This window comes from Lepidochelys kempii, chromosome 5 (genome assembly GCF_965140285.1).
Source record: "Lepidochelys kempii isolate rLepKem1 chromosome 5, rLepKem1.hap1, whole genome shotgun sequence".
Taxonomy (NCBI): domain Eukaryota; kingdom Metazoa; phylum Chordata; order Testudines; family Cheloniidae; genus Lepidochelys; species Lepidochelys kempii.
Window position 1 is genome coordinate 42,736,305 of NC_136384.1, and position 18,173 is coordinate 42,754,477.

Consider the following 18,173-nt stretch of genomic DNA (forward strand, 5'->3'; position numbering starts at 1 on the left):
AAGGGCATAAAACTTGATATGTTTGCCAATGCCAGTGAGGTTGCAACCAGTTTGAAGAAGACTCGCTGAATGTTTAAATCATCTCCTACTGGGAAACATGCTGCAGCAATATCTATGAAGTTCCAGGTCTCCTGTAAAAGATGTGTTAAAAATGCACTTTAATTAATTTATTCAGTTTTTAGTTTGTCAGGGAAGAGCATAACCTAAGTAGTTTTTTTACATGCAACTTTCTTTTCACTTCAAAGGTTTATCTGTTGTTTTGTATTTTGGTGCTAAAATTTAGAAAAAAACTATGAGAAGAATTATGATGTGATGTCAATTTTTTATAGTTTGTGCAAGAATGAGACTACTCTGGTACAGAGCAAGAAGTCTCCCAAATGTAGGCCTTGGTGCACACTAACATTCCCTGGCCTCAGATCCTCTGTGGACTCACATTTGTTATAGAGATGTTAGTCTTTTGGCTGTAATAACGATTTCGGCACATTTTCTGAGAATTCTTCCTGATGTATATTTTTAAGAAGACTTGTTGATCAGATATTGTTGGAATGGATTTCCAAGTCATCTGATTTTTTCTTAATGTTTACAGCTTTTGTTTTCATCTTTGAATTTTTTTCAGTTTCTGTTTCCCAGGAAGTTGATTATTTTCAGTTCCTCCCATATTAGATACAAGCTTAATTACCTTCACTTTGACAATACAATTTCTTCTATTGATTTTTAAAATATTACATATTACTTTGAAGAGTTTGGCCAGACCAAGACCCAATGTTTGTTTCCTCTGGTCTCTATGTCTACGGTGCCAACAATTTAATTGTTTCTCACTACTCTTTTGGGATAAAATTTGCTTTTTACTATTTTTAAATGGGCAATTTTGTGCCCTGTTGTTGGGGCTGTTAAACATAGTATTTTTTTTTTTGTTGGGGGGAGGCGAGTGTAGCTGCAAGCTATGATTATATTATCTTCATGGTCAAAGTGGCTGCAGGGAGGGCATCTCACACATCTCCTCAGATAAGTTTTTCCATGAGGTTTACTATTTCAGTGCTTCAGTAGCAGCTTAGCTGTTGATACTATATCCCAGCCAGAGAAGAGATGCAAGGAGGGGCTGGACATTAAGAGAAGGGTGGTCCACTTCCACTAACAGTTGCGACTGTGGCTAGCAGGTTGTCTATGTGTATGTGTAACGCATCAATCACAGAGTATTATGAACCTTCCAGTGCTGCTTTGAGCGAAGAACACAAAGGTGATGGCTTCACCCGTAGTCAGTGGAATTATGCCTGTGTGAATTTTGGCTAATATTTTAAAAACTTCTCCAACTAAGAGTTTCTTAATGTGCTCATGCTAAATAAGATTATTATGGTCTTTGGAGGTGCACGGGATTAAATTTAAATCTTCAATCTTAGTTTCTATGGAACCTAGACTAACTGGGAAGAAATTCATATGCCCATGCATTCACGGATGAGTGTCAGGTCTGAGCTGCCCTAAACATAACTGCAGGCAATTTTCTGGTGGTATAGTTTCATTAAAACTCCGTACCCTATCCTCATTGACTCTCTATCTTGCTCTCAATGTAATTATCCTCAGAATCAATAACTAAACACTGCCACACTTGCCTTAGTCTCTCTAATAAGATTCCACAACAGTTGACTAACTTAACTGCCATACTATCCTCAACTTCTTTACAACTTACCCAAGAAAGGTTTCACATGTATTGCAAAAACACACTTTCCACAAGTAGTGCCAAGTTTCCCATTTTCTAACTGACTTCCCAAACCAGCAGGCTCACATGTGTTTTCCCTGGTCTAGTGACTATTCATGAATGAGAGTGAATCATCACTGTGCCAGGGAAAGCACATGAGAATGAGCCATGAGTGATGTAGCTAGATCAGTGGTTCTCAACCTATTTACTAGGGCTGACAATCTCAGTTAACTCGTGCGATTAACTCAAAAATTTACTGTGATTAAAATTTATCTTAATAGCTCTGTTAAACAATACCCATTGAAATTTATTAAATATTTATGGATATTTTCTACATTTTCAAATACATTAATTTCTATTACAACACAATACAAAATGTACAGTGCTCCTTTTATATTTTTTATTACAACCTAATACAAGTACTGTAGTGCAATCTCTTTATAATGAAAGTTGAACTAAAATGTAGAATTATGTACAAAATATAACTGCATTCAAAAGTAAAAATGTAAAACTTTAGAACCTACAAGTCCACTCAGTCCTACTTCAGCCAATTTCTCAGACAAAAAAGTTTGGTTACAATTTACAGGAGATAATGCTGCCCACATCTTGTTTACAATGTCACCTGAAAGTGAGAACAGGCATTTGCATGGCACTGTTGTAGCCAGCATCACAAGGTATTTATGTGCCAGATGCGCTAAAGATTCATATGTCCCTTAATGCTTCAGCCACCATTCCAGAAGACGTGTGTCCCTGTGGATGACTGGTTCTGCTCGATAACGATCCAAAGCAGAGTGGACCGATGTATGTTCATCTTTATCATCTGCGTCAGATGCCACCAGCAGAAGGTTGATTTTCTTTTTTCGTGGTTCGAGTTCTGTAGTTTCCACATCGGAGTGTTGCTCTGTTAAAACATCTGAAAGCATTCTCCACACCTCATTCCTCTCAGATTTTGGAAGGCACTTCAGATTCTTAAACCTTGGGTTGAGTGCTGTATCTATTCTTAGAAATCTCACATTGGCACCTTCTTTGCATTTTTTGTCAAATCTGCTGTGAAAGTGTTCTTAAAATGAACATGTGCTGGGTCATCATCTGAGACTGCTATGACATGAAATATATGGTAGAATGGGAGTAAAACAGAACAGCACTCCCCCAAGGAGTTCAGTCACAAATTTAATTAATGAATTTTTTTTTTTAAACTAGCAATCAGCATGTAATCATGTCCTCTGGAATGGTAGCTGAAACAGAAAGGGGCATATGAATGTTTAGCATATCTGCCACTTAAATACCTCGCACAGCACTTTTGTAGCTGGCATTGCAAATGCCTGTTCTCGCTTTCAAGTGACATTGTAAATAAGAAGCAGTCAGTAGTATCTCCCATAAATGTAAACAAACTTGCTTGTCTTAGCAATTGGCTGAAGAAGTAGGACTGAGTGGACTTGTAGGCACTAAAGTTTTACAGTTTTGTTTGAGTGCAGTTATGTAACCAAAAAAAAAATCTACATTTGTAAGTTACACTTTCATGATAAAGAGATTGCACTACAGTACTTGTATGAGGTGAATTCAAAATAGTATTTTTACACTGCAAATACTTGTAATAAACAGTGAGTACTGTACACTTTGTATTCTGTGTTGTAACAGAAATTAATATATTTGAAAATGTAGAAAATCTATAAATAAATGGTATTCTATTATTAACAGTGGGGTTAATCATAATCAATTTTTTTAATCGCTTGACAGGCCTACTATTTAGAAGTGTGGGCTTTATCTAGTGCTACCTGTATGGCCCTCAGGATGTCACAGAGGCTACAAGTTGAGAACCACTGAGCTATATCAATCTAGTTTTCAGGTGTACAGCAGGCCTCAGCTAGGATGTGGGCCAACCACCTTCAAAGTCCCTGCTCCGATGACTAGAGAAAGTGGAACCGCTTCTGAGGAGAAATGGAAAGAGCCCACTACCAGGAGATCTCCTTACCTAGCACTGTCTGAGGTCTAAATTCAGATCCTTGAACCTGTGTGGGAGAGCTCCCTAACCACTTGGCGGGAGGCTGCTGCTGCTTTTCTCGAAATGGCCAAACCAAAAAGACGGGATCTGAGTGCAACAAACCCTTGTTTCAATGTGACCAAGTATTTTCGACCTTTCATTTTGCCAAAAAAAAAGGCATTGTTGGTTTGCCTTGACAGACCCTGTGAACAGCTCAGCCTGGGCAAGGAACCAAAACTCAACGGGGCCCAGCTCCCCCTTGGACAGGCGACCCTTGCCAACGCGGGTAGCTGGAGGGCCCCGTTACTCAAAAAGCCAGCGGGCCAAGTTCTTCACCCTCGGCAGGCGCGTGCCCCGGGGCCGGCGGCTCCCGCCTGGTAACGCCCTCAGCCCCACCCGCTGTCCGAGCGACAAGGGCACACGAGGAACGGGGCTGGCTGCCGCTCCCGTGACGCCGCCCAAGCCGCTTTTCTCGGCAGCGGCCGCCCCGGTGCGGCCCGCTAGGCCGAGCCCGCGTGGGGTGGTGGCCCCCGTGGGCGGCGCGCAGCACGTGCCCGGTGGGTGACCCGCGGAACAGGCCGGACCCCGGAGGCACGCCCGGCCGGGGCGGCGCAGCGGGCCCCCCGCCCGGCCGGGGCGGCGCAGCGGGCCCCCCCCCCGCGGAGCGACCGGCCCCATCTGCAGAGGGAGGGGTCAGCACGAAGCAACTCCCCCCGGCCCCAGCCCTTCCTCGCCGCTCGTCTCGACACCTCCCCCACGGGGCTAGGGGAGGCTGGAGAGAGAAAAACCGCCACGGCCACTGAGCACCCGATGTCGAGGCTAGAGCGTCCCCACGCCGGGACTCTCTAACAGGCACCGCACGCTCTTCTCTATGGTTGGGCCCGCCTCCTGAGTCTTTGGCTGCGAGTGCACAGGACGGAGCGGTTGTGTAGGTGCCGCCATGATGAACAGCGGTGGAATCGGGGTGCCGCTCGGCTTCCCCTTGGGCCCTACTTCCGTCATCCAAGTCACCAACCTCTCCTCGGCGGTAACCAGCGAGCAGATGCGGACGCTCTTCGGCTTCCTGGGAGAAATCGAGGAGCTGCGCCTTTATCCCCCGGAGTAAGTGAGGCCTTGCCCGGGCCATAGAGAGGGGGAGGAAGAGAGAGGCCCAGAGAGGCTTGTGGGATGCCGCAGAGGCCATCTTGGTGATGGGCGGCCAGCCCAGCTCCATGAAGATGGAGTCACGTGACCCCATTTATTTGTGCTACTGCCACTCTGCGGGAAGGAATGTTGCCCGAAGCTAAGATGGCGGCCGCCGTCCGTGGCCTGGAACCTGCCCCTCCCCCAGCCACGGGGAGGGAGCCGCGGGGTCTCTGTTGTCTCCGATCCAACCCAGAGCGGCCTCTGTAGCCTAGTAACTGGAGTTGGGGCTGTAGGCTCCCCACGCATCAAGTGCCTTGGGCTCAGCGACTGTAGAAAAGTGAAACACAGTCGTCCCCCGCCTGCTGTTCCGGAGGGTGCCTGGCCTGAGACTTCCCTGAGCCCCCTAGTGAGGGGAGCCCCCTCCTCCCTACACCGGCACTCTGGCCCTTGCCCTGAAAACTTCCTCCGCTCTGGTCTCTGTCATGAATCCTCCTCTCCCACTCCTACCTCCCGTAAGGGGACTCTTCACTGTACCTACTATCCCCAATGAGGGGAGCCTCCTCCCCACTCTAACCCTGGCCCTAACCCCTTCCCCAGTGAGTGGAGCTGTTCTTCCCCCCCCCCTTCTCGATGGGGGTGGGGGGGAGGGAGCTCGTTTCTTACTCCCTCTCTGGGACTAAACTAAAGCCCACTCAAATGGGGGAGTCTTCTCTCTACCACCTGGCGCTAAATCTCACACCGGTGGTGGAGTCTCATCTCTTGTTTATAAAGAATATAAGTTCAGAAGTAGTTCCTGGTATTACATCTGTCCCTAAGCCCACCTAGCAGTTTTTGTTGTTTTACAGTCTTGGTTTGTTTTTGTTTTTAAAGTGTTGCTCTGTAAAAGGCCCACACAAAGGGGAAAGTGATTATCACTTTAAACAGTAAAGGAGTACTTGTGGCACCTTAGAGACTAACCAATTTATTTGAGCATAAGCTTTCGTGAGCTACAGCTCCCTTCATCAGATGCATACTGTGGAAAGTGTAGAAGATCTTTTTATACACACAAAGCATGCAAAAATACCTTCCCCCACCCCACTCTCCTGCTGGTAATAGCTTACCTAAAGTGATCACTCTCCTTACAATGTGTATGATAATCAAGGTGGGCCATTTCCAGCACAAATCCAGGGTTTAACAAGAGTGGGTTTGTGTGGGTGGGGTGGGGGGGGGGGGAAGAAAACCTGGATTTGTGCTGGAAATGGCCCAACTTGATTATCATACACATTGTAAGGAGAGTGATCACTTTAGCTAAGCTATTAGCAGCAGGAGAATGGGGTCGGAGGAGGTATTTTTTCATGCTTTGTGTGTATATAAAAAGATCTTCTACACTTTCCACAGTATGCATCCGATGAAGTGAGCTGTAGCTCACGAAAGCTCATGCTCAAATAAATTGGTTAGTCTCTAAGGTGCCACAAGTACTCCTTTTCTTTTTGCGAATACAGACTAACACGGCTGTTACTCTGAAACTTTAAACAGTGAAACTGGCCTTGCACTAAGTGTTCTGAAATGATTACAGTAAACAAGATTGAAAAAAGAGAAAAATAACCATCTCTTCTAACTGTAATAGTGTTGAGTTCTATGTGAATGTGTAACCGCAGTAAGTAAAACATTTTCAGAGATTAGCATGATTTTATTTTTGATGGTTTAAGTTGAATGTGTCCCTTTTAAATATTTGCTGGGCTCGTGAGTAGGACTTCACAGAGCAAACAGGAAAAGAAGGCACTTTTTCCAGATGACATATCTGTTCTTTGAAACTGAAAGTGTGTGTATCACTGAACGTTTGAAAGCTATAAATAGGGATGAGGGGGGGAGGAAGAGGGGAAATAAGGATTCTTCCAACGAAATAATTTGGACTAGAAAATTGCTGAAAGGACAAAATGCAGGAGGTAGTCTGTTTTTAAAACAAAAATATGTGCTTCTTTAATAAGTATCTGTAGGTTCGTGAAATTATTTTTATCTGTTACCAAGCTATATTAGGTGGTGACAGTTTGAATGAGGAATGTTTAAAAAAAAATCCAAAATGAGATTTAAGATCTTATTGATATACGTACAGTACAATCTTCTATACCCACAAGGAGAGACTTAAAATAGCCTTAACATAGCACTTATATGCTATATTTTATTTTGAAAGTGCTCTACAGATATTTGCTAATTAATATGCTAATTAATAATTAATTCTTCCAAATGTATGGTTGGAGATACCGGTTGATCTCATTTATTATTATTGTAAGATTTTAACAAAGTAGATGCTCCTTTCACACCACAGAGAAATCCGTTTATGCAATATGTAGTATATATTTAAAACTTAAGATTTGCTGTGGTATTGGATTTCAGTTTAATTTAAATTTAATTTACATGTACATATTAAAAGGATTTAAAGCTCAGCTATGGTGGATCTATTCTATGTTCAGAAATGTTATAGGATAGAGGATATATTCCCATTTTTCTTTAATTTTGTTTTAGATTTTATTTTATTTGAACCACTTTTAAAATAAAAAAAAATTACATAATCTAGTGCCAAATGGTACTGGAGTTCCAAAACTTGACATGGTTTGCAATTAATATTTTAGATAAAACTGAGGATTTTAACTAATTTATCTTGTGAACCAACAAAAACATACTTATTGTTGACAATTAAAATAAATTAAAAGTAGGCTTTCTACACACAGCAGTAATTTGAAAAGCACTTTTTTAAACATTCAGACAAGCACAAGGAATAAAATATATATGCATTAGTAGCAAAAACCTATTTAGGAAAAAATCCTTTCTGTTAACAAAATGACAGAAACAAATGTCAGACAGGAATTCAGTACAGAATGTTGAGAATACTTTTCTGCTTTCTTTTTGTTACATATTTATTGGGTTTAGATTTTAGAATGGAAGTACATTTCCAAGAATCTTCCTCAAAGCTTTAAGAACAAAAAAGTGCACACTATGAATAGTAAAGGGTCACTGTTAAGCAGTTTGAGTTCAAAATAGAATAATATTTTAATAGATATTTTTTAAAAATTCAAGTGATAATTTTTATTTGAATTGAAAAATTTTGCTGTAGCAATTTCAGTGGCAGTGTGGCAGCATGGTACTGCCCCCGAGAAGAAGAAAGTGAAATTTACTCAAAAAAGTGAAGCTGATTATTTTGTCTTCAGTTTCCAAGTAAAATAAATAAATAAATCTAACAGAAATGATGATTAAAAAAAATTAGATTTTAAAATACCTGGTTTCAGTTGTCTGAGGTATTGGTGCATAGATGAAAAAATAACTCTTTTTTTTTTAAAAAAAAGTTTCATTGTTTTAACTTGACAGTGCCCTTTTGAACTCCCATACTTTCAGATGGAATTCACAATATCAGTTATCTTAGAAATCACCTGTCCACTATGTGGCAATTAAGATCTTCAGGATCACTCTTGTTTGTAGTTCGTGGAATTGTGTTATGTCCAACAACAGTGATAGGGCATTCTCAGTTAAGGGGCTTACTTTTGGAATAAACAGTCTCTGACATGCCAGAGCCCAGATTTGATGACTTTTAGGAAACAATGCTCTTTTCAGTTAGACCGCCAAGTGAATGGCATAATTCAGTGCATAAAATAAGTGAACCCTAGGTTCTGCCATGAATAGGAACTCTTAAGTGACAAATATTTAGATAAATTTTTTGAAGTGCTGTTTCACACTGAAAAGTGACAGTTTAAAAATGGCTCTGGGGGTTTCTATTATTAGTTTTATTATGGTAGTGCGTAGAGGCCCTACTTGAGATCAGGACCCTGTTGTACTAGGCACTGTAGAAACACATAGTAAATGACAGTCCCTATTCCAAAGAGCTCATGACCTAACTGGACAACACAGAAAAGGGGTACGAGTAAGGGAGAATTATTATCCCCATTTTCTGGATGAAGAAATGAGGCAGAGAGACAGATTAAGTAATGTGCTCAAGATATCTCAGTAATACTCATTTTCTGTCATTGAAACCATACTGAATGTTTAGTTTGCAAATAAAAAATATTTTAATGTCCAGATTTAACAAATTAAATCTCAACTCCGAGAGTCAACCTGGGTTTTTTCCCATGTATGCATCCTCTCCAGTAATAGTTTCTGCAGGATAAATTAGGGCTAAAGAGGTGCTTCTGTAATCCCATTGCCTTTAACGGGTTTGCACATATGAAATTGATTTTAATTTCTGTTCCAGTTCTACTGGTGATGCACAAGAATTGCTATAATCCATCTCTCTCACTCTCAGCTATGGAAGCTATACAGTGCTAATAGTAATAAAATTCAATACAAGTTAATTTTAAATCGAAGTCTTGCAGTTGGATCCGTGCAGACACAAGGGTCCACCTGTGAAGATCTTATTACAGGATCGATGTTGTGATCTCTAGACCCTCAATTCTGCAAGATTGTTGTTGGGTGTTTTGTGTGTGTGTGTGCGTGGAAGGTGCAGCAGCCTTCATATATGGACAGAGCATGCAAGGGTCTAGCTGCATACAAGAAGTTACATGATTGGAGCTCAAAGTAAATATGATTCCTAACATGAATCAGGAGCAGATCAGTTGAATAAGAAAGTATAGAGTATAATTCTGTTTTAATGGTTGTCAGGCACCCAGATGTCTCAGCAATGGATACCATATAAAAGTACCTAAATAACATTAAGTACAGCAAAACCCCAATTTTCTAATCAGGAATCAAAATATTATGGCCTCTTCCAGATGATTAAATGTTTATTACATAAATTATAAAGTAAATTTCCACTCCACCCCCACCCCTCCCATCATTTTTGGTCATAGAGGCTCAACTTAAATGTATACCTCTCTCAAGGTTCCTTCCCCACTCTGAACTCTAGGGTACGGATGTGGGTACCTGCATGAAAACCTCCTAAGCTTACTTTTACCAGCTTAGGTTAAAACTCCCCCAAGGTACAAACTATTTTACCCTTTGCCCTTGGACTTTCGCTGCCACCACCAAATATCTAACACTGGTAATATTATTATTAGGAAAGTGTTTGTTTGGAAACGTTTTTCCCCGCCAAAATCCTCCCAAATCTTACCCCCTTTTTTCTGGGGAAGGTTTGATAAAAATCCTCACCAATTTGCATATGTGACCACAGACCCAAACCCTTGGATCTTAAGAACAATGAAAAAAGCATTCAGTTTCTTAAAAGAAGAATTTTAATTGAAGAAAAAGTAAAAAGAATCACCTCTGTAAAATCAGGATGGTAAATACCTTACAGGGTAATCCGATTCAAAACATAGAGAATTCCTCTAGCAAAACCTTAAGTTACAAAAAGACACAAAAACAGGAATATACATTCCATTCAGCACAGCTTATTTTCTCAGCCATTTAAACAAACAGAATCTAACACATCTAGCTAGATTACTTACTAAGTTTTAAGACTCCATTCCTGTTCTGTCCCCGGCAAAAGCATCACACAGACAGACAGAGAGGCTTTGTTTCTCCCTCCCCCCAGCTTTTGAAAGTATCTCCTCATTGGTCATTTTGTTCAGGTGCCAGCAAGATTATCCTAGCTTCTTAACCCTTTACAGGTGAAAGGGTTTTTCCTCTGGCCAGGTGGGATTTTAAAGGTGTTTACCCTTCCCTTTATATTTATGACAACCTCAAATTAAAAAACATAGTAAGAGAACAAAAAATGTGCCACTGTGGCTAAACAACAAAGTAAAAGAAGCAGTGAGAGGCAAAAGGGTATCCTTTAAAAAGTGGAAGTTAAATCCTAGTGAGGAAAATAGAAAGGCACATGAACTCTGGCAAATGAAGTGTAAAATATAATAGGAAGGCCAAAAAAGAATTTGAAGAACAGCTAGCCAAAGACTCAAAAAGTAACAGCAAAAAAATTAAGTACATCAGAAGCAGGAAGCCTGTTAAACAACCAGTGGGGCTACTGGACACTGGAGATAATAAAGGAGCACTCCAGGACAGTAAGGCCATTGCGGATAAACTAAATGAATTCTTCGCATTGGTTTTCACGACTGAGCATGTGAGAGAGATTCCCAAACCTGAGCCATTCTTTTCAAGTGACAGATCTGAGGAACTGTCCCAGATTAAGGTGTCACTAGAGGAGGTTTTGGAACAAAATGATAAATTAAACAGTAATAAGTCACCAGGACCAGATGGTATTCACCAAGAGTTCTGAAGGAACTCATATGTGAAATTGTAGAACTACTGCTATAGTCTGTAACCTATCATTTTAAATTGGCCTCTGTACCAAATGACTGGAGGAAAGCTAATGTGACACCAATTTTAAAAAAGGGCTCCAGAGGTGATCCCAGCAATTATGGTAAGCCTGACTTCAATACCGGGCAAACTGTTGTAAAGAACAAAATTTTCAGACACATAGATGAACATAATCTATAGGGAAAGAGTACACATGGTTTTTGTAGAGAGAATCATGCCTCACCAATCTATTAGAATTCTCTGAGGGGGTCAACAAGCATGTGGACAAGGGGGATCCAGTGGATTTAGTGTACACAGGTTTTCAGAAAGCCTTTGACAAGGTCCCTCACCAAGGGCTCTTAAGCAAAGAAAGCTGTCATGGGATAAGAGGGAAGGTTCTCTCATGGATTAGTAACTGGTTAAAAGATAGGAAACAAAGGGTAGGAATAAATGGTCAGTTTTCAGAATGGAGAGAGGTAAATAGTGGTGTCCTCCAGTGGTCTATGCTGGGACCAGTCCTATTCAACATATTCATGAATGATCTGGAAAAAGGGGTAAAGAGTAAGTGACAAAATTTGTAGATGATACAAAACTACTCAAGATAGTTAAGTCCCAGGCAGACTGCCAAGAGCTACAAAAGGATCTCTCAAAACTGGGTGACTGGGCAACAAAATGGCAGATGAAATTCAGTGTTGATAAATGCAAAGTAATGCACACTAGAAAACATAATCCCAACTACACACATAAAATGATGGGGTCTAAATTAGCTGTCACCACTCAAAAAAGAGATCTTGGAGTCATTGTGGATAGTTCTCTGAAAATATCCACTCAAAGTGCAGTGGCAGTCAAAAAAGCTAACAGAATATTGGGAACTATTAAGAAAGGGATAGATAGTAAGACAGAAAATATCATATTGCATCTGTATAAATCGATGGTACACCCACATCTTGAATGCTGCATCCAGATGTGGTCGCCCCATCTCAAAAAATATATATGACAACTGGAAAAGGTTCAGAGAAGGGCAACAAAAAATGATTAAGGAGCTGGAACAGCTTCCATCTGAGGAGAGATTAATAAGACTGGGATGTTTCAGTTTGGAAAAGAGAGGACTAAGGGGGGATATGATTGAGGCCTATAAAATCATGACTGGTGTGGAAAAAGTAAATAAGGAAGTGTTATTCACTCCTTCTCATAACATAAGAACTAGGGGTCACCAAATGAAATCAATAGGCAGCAGGTTTAAAACAAACAAAAGGAAGCATTTTTTTCACACAACGCTCAGTCAACCTGTGTATCTCTTTGCCAGAGGACGTTGTGAAGGGCAAGACTATAACACGGTTCAAAAAAGAACTAGATAAGTTCATGGAGGATAGCTCCATCAATCGCTATTAGCCAGGATGGGAAGGGATGGTGTCCCTAGCCTCTGTTTGCCAGAAGCTGGGAATGGGTGATGGGATGGATCACTGGATGGTTACCTGTTCTGATCCTTCCTTCTGGAGCACTTGGCATTGGCCACTGTCAGAAGACAGGATACTGGCCTAGATGGACCTTTGGTCTGACCCAGTATGGCCACTCTTATGGTCTTATATCATCCTTCTATTTTCTCTTTGCACAGTACAATCCATCATATCTTTAGTCCAATCTTTAAATTAAAGTAAGTGTTACATATACATATTTAAATCTCTCAAAGTTACAATGCTATTCTTGTGTGATACTAATTTTGATTATCTTTTGATTGTTTTTAGCTTACAGAAAAATATGGACTTGGGTTTTAAAAAAAAAAGAGAGAGAGAGAGAAATGGGTCTATAACTATTATCCCATAATATTGCTATGAAGTGAATGGAAAGAATTAAGTTTTAACCCATTTTCCACCAGGAAGCACAATGAAAAGTTTGTAGGGGAGAACTCCTTACTTCTTGACAGAAGTCTTTAATTTTTTCCATTCTTTCAGGAAATGATCATTATATAATAGTTTCAGTTTCTTTCCAACAATATAGCCCCTTTGCAGTGCTATGATGGTAGAAGAAGGATGCCCTGATTGTAGGAGAATTGGTGTCACAGAACCCAGCATAAGTGGCTGTGGACCAGCCTACTCCCAACTTCCCTGTCTAAAGAGGACAAGGGCTTGGTTGGAATATCTGGCACTGTCCAGCTGGCATCTGGTCATTGTAGCAGTGTCACAGCTTTGCTATAGTTAAGCTTAAAACCAGCTTTCTGTTTAAAGCTTAACTGTTCTGAGTGCTCTGAAATCTACAGGTTAGTTGGATTGCCTTGTAATTTGGTGTGCAACATGGGGTATGACTAATGACCCAATGTTGGGGCCATTTGATCAACAGCTTCCTGAGATACAGCCTCGGGGATCAGAGGAGGCTTTTCTTAAAGTGGACAGATTTTGGCAGTCTGTTTTTGCTCACAGGTACAAATCAAACCAGGGCTTAGATCATTGCATACAGGTCTCAAGTGCTTGTGGATTACTCCAACAGAGTGCATGACACCCACTAGCCCTTAGGGGGAAATCAAATTAAAACATCATTTGAAAGAAATGTTGCTTCTCCTGTTAGTCATGCAAAAGCTCCCAAACCTGTTCATACACCTAATGGATTATATTGAGCATGTGTGGACAGAGAAATAAACAGAATTGTTAGTCTTTAAAGTTTCACACCAGCAGTATAAGCAGTAGTCCTTTGAAAATGACTCATTCTGCCAACATCAGGCCTGGTGTACACCTAAAACTTAGGTCAACCTAGCTTTATCTCTCAGGGCTGTGAAAAATTTCACGCCCTGTGAGATGCAGTTAGGTCGACCTAACCCCCACTATAGATGCAGCTAGTCAACCTCGCTACCACCTCTCAAGAGTGTGTATGTACTACAGCAACAAAAAAAACAACCCACTTCCATTGCTGTAGCAAATGTCTACTACAGCAGCATAGTTGCAGCTCTGCCATTGTAGTGTTTATAGTGTAGACATACCATTGGTTCAAGTCACATCTTGTGCAGCAATGTGGAAAAGATTGGGTGGCATATTGCAGAAATCTCTGAGTAAGGCTTTTTTAGATTTTGTTTTTGAGGAATATAATCAAAGTATTTTCGTTTAAAAAATAAATATGTGAATACTTGCTGGCAAGGGAGTAGAGGAATTGGGGGAATAAGGGTAAGATGAAGGTTTGGAAGTGAAAGAAGAGGTGGATAAATGGGGATGGGTAATACGGGCTGTGAGAGTGGTGGGGGCTCTGGGGAGGTACACATGGGGGGGAGTGGCAGAAGAGCTGGGAAAAATGGATATAGGTGACTGTTAACCTCACATTTTCCCCTTCTGTATATGTACCAGGATCTGGGTGGTCTGAACCCCTCTCTCTACCTCTCATGTGAGCTGGGATCTAGGAGTCTGCTCCCCAGGAGGCACTGTCTGTCCCCTGTGGGTGCCAGTACTCGGCCTCTGAGAGTAAATATATATAATTTTCCTTTTAACATCATCCATGGACAATTTTTTGTGTATGTATATTCCGCATACCAGGACTTCTTGTGCTAATAGACTGTTTACGGGTCCTACCATCTCCTTCAGTCCAAGACTGTGACTCTTCTTTTTTAATGCCTGTACTGGAGACAGTTCATACCCATCCAGAAGACCCAAAGGCTTGCTCTCACACAGCAGACTGGCTGTCAGCACTCGTCCCTTACCCACTGAACTCCCTGGTTTTAAGCATTGGTAACAGTGAGAAGAATCTTATAACCTCATTCCATCATCTGCATTAGGGGACCAAATGGCTTCAGAGGCTTTACTTCCCAAACAGAACCATCCACTACCTTCCTTCGCTCTGTTTGTTTCCTCCTGCATTATCATGAGAGAGCAAGTTACAGGCTAAGAGGTCCCTATGTGAGGAGTCTCCCAGAAAATACAGAGGAGAAGCTCTACCAGACTTGGTCCCAACCCATTGTTGCTTTGCTACGGCTCAGTGTTTTGGATGGCTTTTAGGAACCTCTGCATTCCCCTGCAGCAACCGAGATTCCTCTGAAGACACCACTGCAAAATCTGTTCAGTCCTCTTTAGCTCTTGAGTCTCACCAAACCAGACAATTCATACCAATCAAGACGCTTTGGGGTAAATCTGAAAAGCTACCTGATCCCTTGCTCCAGTCCACCTCTGAAGGGCATCTGGTCCCATCCTAATCTCTTAAGTAGGTAAATGAGTCACTTGGCAAAAAATTGAATATTGTTTTTCCCCAAGAGAAAGATCTGGGCTCTTAGGGACGTGTCCTTGTTCTTTCTCTCCACCTACATTTCAGATGATGGCTAGCCTGCTGAGCTGAAGACCCCTCTGACAGCAAGCTAGGTCCTCTAAGGTAATACAAGAATATCTTCCTTATGAGTGTGACTATACCCCCACAAAAGACAAAAGTAAACCGTAAAAGCCAAAAATCTCACTGTTTGGGTGAGCAATGCTTTCCAGATCCTAATCTCCTTCCTTGAATTCTAGCTCTTCTCCTGAAGAATTGGTTTTGGATTGCAATAACTCTGAACTAGAGAAGCTGGAGTCTCTCTTTCTCTTAGCTGTTTGTGACAATAGGGAAGAAGGCAGTATCCCATAGAGTAAATATGCATGTGCAGGCTAAAGCAGATACATAAAATTAAATCAGAATTCACCTTCTTTCTTCCTTTTAAGAAGTCGTTTGGGAAACTCCTGACAAAGGAGGAGGCTCAGTCAAAAAGTTCTTCAATTCTTCAACTTCTTCATCTTCCTTAAAGTTGATGCAGTATTGACATCCCTGGCAAAGATTGTGGTAACTCCTGCTAAGGGGAATTTCTTCCTAACTTCTCTTCAACAGACTAGGTGATAGAAGAAACCCTTAGAAAAAACTTTGAAACTTCTTCTTCATTAACTCTTAAAGCCTCACTGGCAACCATGTCAGAGCCACAATTTTCAGGTGGGACATCTTAAGCAGTTTCAACCCTCAGAACTATGACAAATATAATTAATAGATTCATACATTGTAAGGCCAGAAGAGACTACTGTGATCATCTAGCCTGACTTCTTGTATAACACAGGCCATAGAACTTCCCAAAATAATTCCTAGAGCATATCTTTTAGGAAAACATCCACTGTTTGTTTTAAAAATTGTCGGATGGAGAATCTTGGTAAATTACTTTCACCATTAAAAATTTATGCCTTATTTCCAGTCTGAATTTATCTAACTTCAGCTTTCATATCCACACTCCCCCACCCCCCGCCTTTCAGAATTCCTGTGTTTCCCTGCAGAAAACGACAGGGAAGCAAAGGGAAGCTGCACAGTGTCGGGGGGATGACCGTGCGTGAAGTTTTTGGGGCGGATTGCCCCCCCCCTCCACCAACAAAGGAGAGGCATGGGGAAGTACACAGGGTTATGTGCCACTGTCCTCCCCCTCCCCCCCCCCAATTTCTGCAAGCACAGAGCTGGCCAACTGAACGCTGCTTTCTAGTGCCAGTCATGCTCTCCTTCTGTGTGCTGGGAGCCTTCCTGTTTTCTATCCAACAGTGAGTGCCCACGGTGGGGTTGGGTAAGGGGGAGGTGGGGGAAATGAGGGAAGCAAAGGTGGTAAGAAGAGGCAGTGGGGAAGGAAGGAGAGTGGAATGTGGGGCAGGGGGATGGAGAAGGGGATAGGGGAATTGCAGGGTGGGAAGCGGGAGCCCATCATGCAGCATCCCTTCGGCAGTAAGTGGGGCTCCCCTGTTAAGCAGGCCCATCAAACCCTCACCCTGACAAGCTCTACCCCTCTACACTTAGACTCTTGTGATGAGCCCCCCACACCCAGACCCCCACCCTAATGATCCCCAAGCAGCTTGCACCTGGATCCCCACCCCATCAAGCTCCACTCCCCAGCACCTGGACTCACCTCCTCCTCCCCCGACTGAACCCTCCACACCACCCCTTGCTGAGCCTCAATCACCTTCACCTGGATCCCCTGCAGAGTCCCATTGCCCCTGCACTTGGAACCGCCCCAACAAGCCCTTGTGCATCCAGATCTCCCACTGAGCCACATGCACCCAGATTGCCCCACACAGAAGCCTCACACTAAGCCCCTCCACACTTGGATCCTGCTGGGCTGAGCTTGCCCACCCACACCTTGTGCACCTGGCACAGAGGGGCAGGCCCGGCCTGCAGTGTCTGGGTCAGGTGCAGCCTCACTGCCGAGTCCCTGCCCCGGGGTAGGTGAGGGCTTCAGGGTGATCTCCCACCTCAATGCAGTCAGTGGCCTGTGCTCCCCACTGCCATGCTGGAACCACATTTTATTTATTGACTAACATTTGCAGAATTTTAAAATACTGTGTTCAGAACTATTAATTTTTTGGCACAGAATTCTCCATAAACCCATGTTGATTTGGATTAATTACGTTATCTTCCTTTAGTTTTTTATTAATCAAGTTCCATATCAATCGTTCCATTATCTTGTTCAGGATCAATGTCAGGCTGACAGGACTATAATTACCTGGGTCATCCTTTTACCCTTTTTAAAAATCAGTATAATGTTACCTTTCTTCTGATCTTTTTGAACTTTTCCAGTGTTCTGAGGCTTATTGAATGCTCCTCAGCAGGCTGCTCTTTTAAAACTCTTGGATGCAAGTTATCGGGATGTGCTGACTTTAAAATGTCTAAATGGTTGAATTGCCTTCTCTATCAGCTTTCCACCACTCTTCTAATAAGAATGATTCAGAAGATAAAAAAGGAGGTGGCAGTGGTCATGGGTCAAATAGTCCATTGTACTCAGATCTAGTAGAAGATTGCATGGAGCTTTCTCGGACATCATCTTATCTAGAGGCTTGCTTATGCATTCCAGTTGAAACTACATGAACCTAACAGTTTGGTGTTAGCAGCAAACCCTAAACCAGTGGTTCCCAAAATTGTTCCACTGCTTGTGCAGGGAACGCCCCTGGCGGGCCGGACCGGTTTGTTTACCTGCCATGTCTGCAGGTTTGGCCGATCGCAGCTCCCAGTGGCCTCGGTTCGCTGCTCCAGGCCAATGGGAGCTGCTGGACGTACTGGCCGCCGCTTCCAGCAGCTCCCATTGGCCTGGAGCAGCGAACCACGGCCACTGGGAGCTGCGATCGGCCGAACCTGCGGACATGGCAGGTAAACAAACCGGCCTGGCCTGCCGGGGCTTTCCCTGCACAAGCGGCGGAAAAAGTTTGGGAACCACTGCCCTAA

General features: G+C 42.4%; 1 protein-coding gene and 1 long non-coding RNA gene across 3 annotated transcripts in view; one reads left to right on the top strand and one right to left on the bottom strand.

Moving 5' to 3' along the window:
• LOC140911317 (uncharacterized) overlaps positions 1–4,922 on the bottom strand; it is a 45,713-nt gene extending 40,791 nt beyond the window's left edge. Inside the window, exon 1 of the long non-coding RNA XR_012158903.1 lies at positions 4,690–4,922. This is a non-coding gene — a long non-coding RNA (uncharacterized LOC140911317). The remainder of the gene's footprint in view (positions 1–4,689) is intronic.
• SREK1 (splicing regulatory glutamic acid and lysine rich protein 1) overlaps positions 4,087–18,173 on the top strand; it is a 58,448-nt gene continuing 44,361 nt past the window's right edge. Inside the window, exon 1 of one of the 2 annotated variants that reach the window (XM_073344095.2) lies at positions 4,087–4,775. In XM_073344095.2, coding sequence (XP_073200196.1) covers positions 4,615–4,775 — 161 coding nt within the window. In that variant the 5' untranslated portion in view covers positions 4,087–4,614. The remainder of the gene's footprint in view (positions 4,776–18,173) is intronic. The other variant, XM_073344096.2, reaches the window with a different exon arrangement.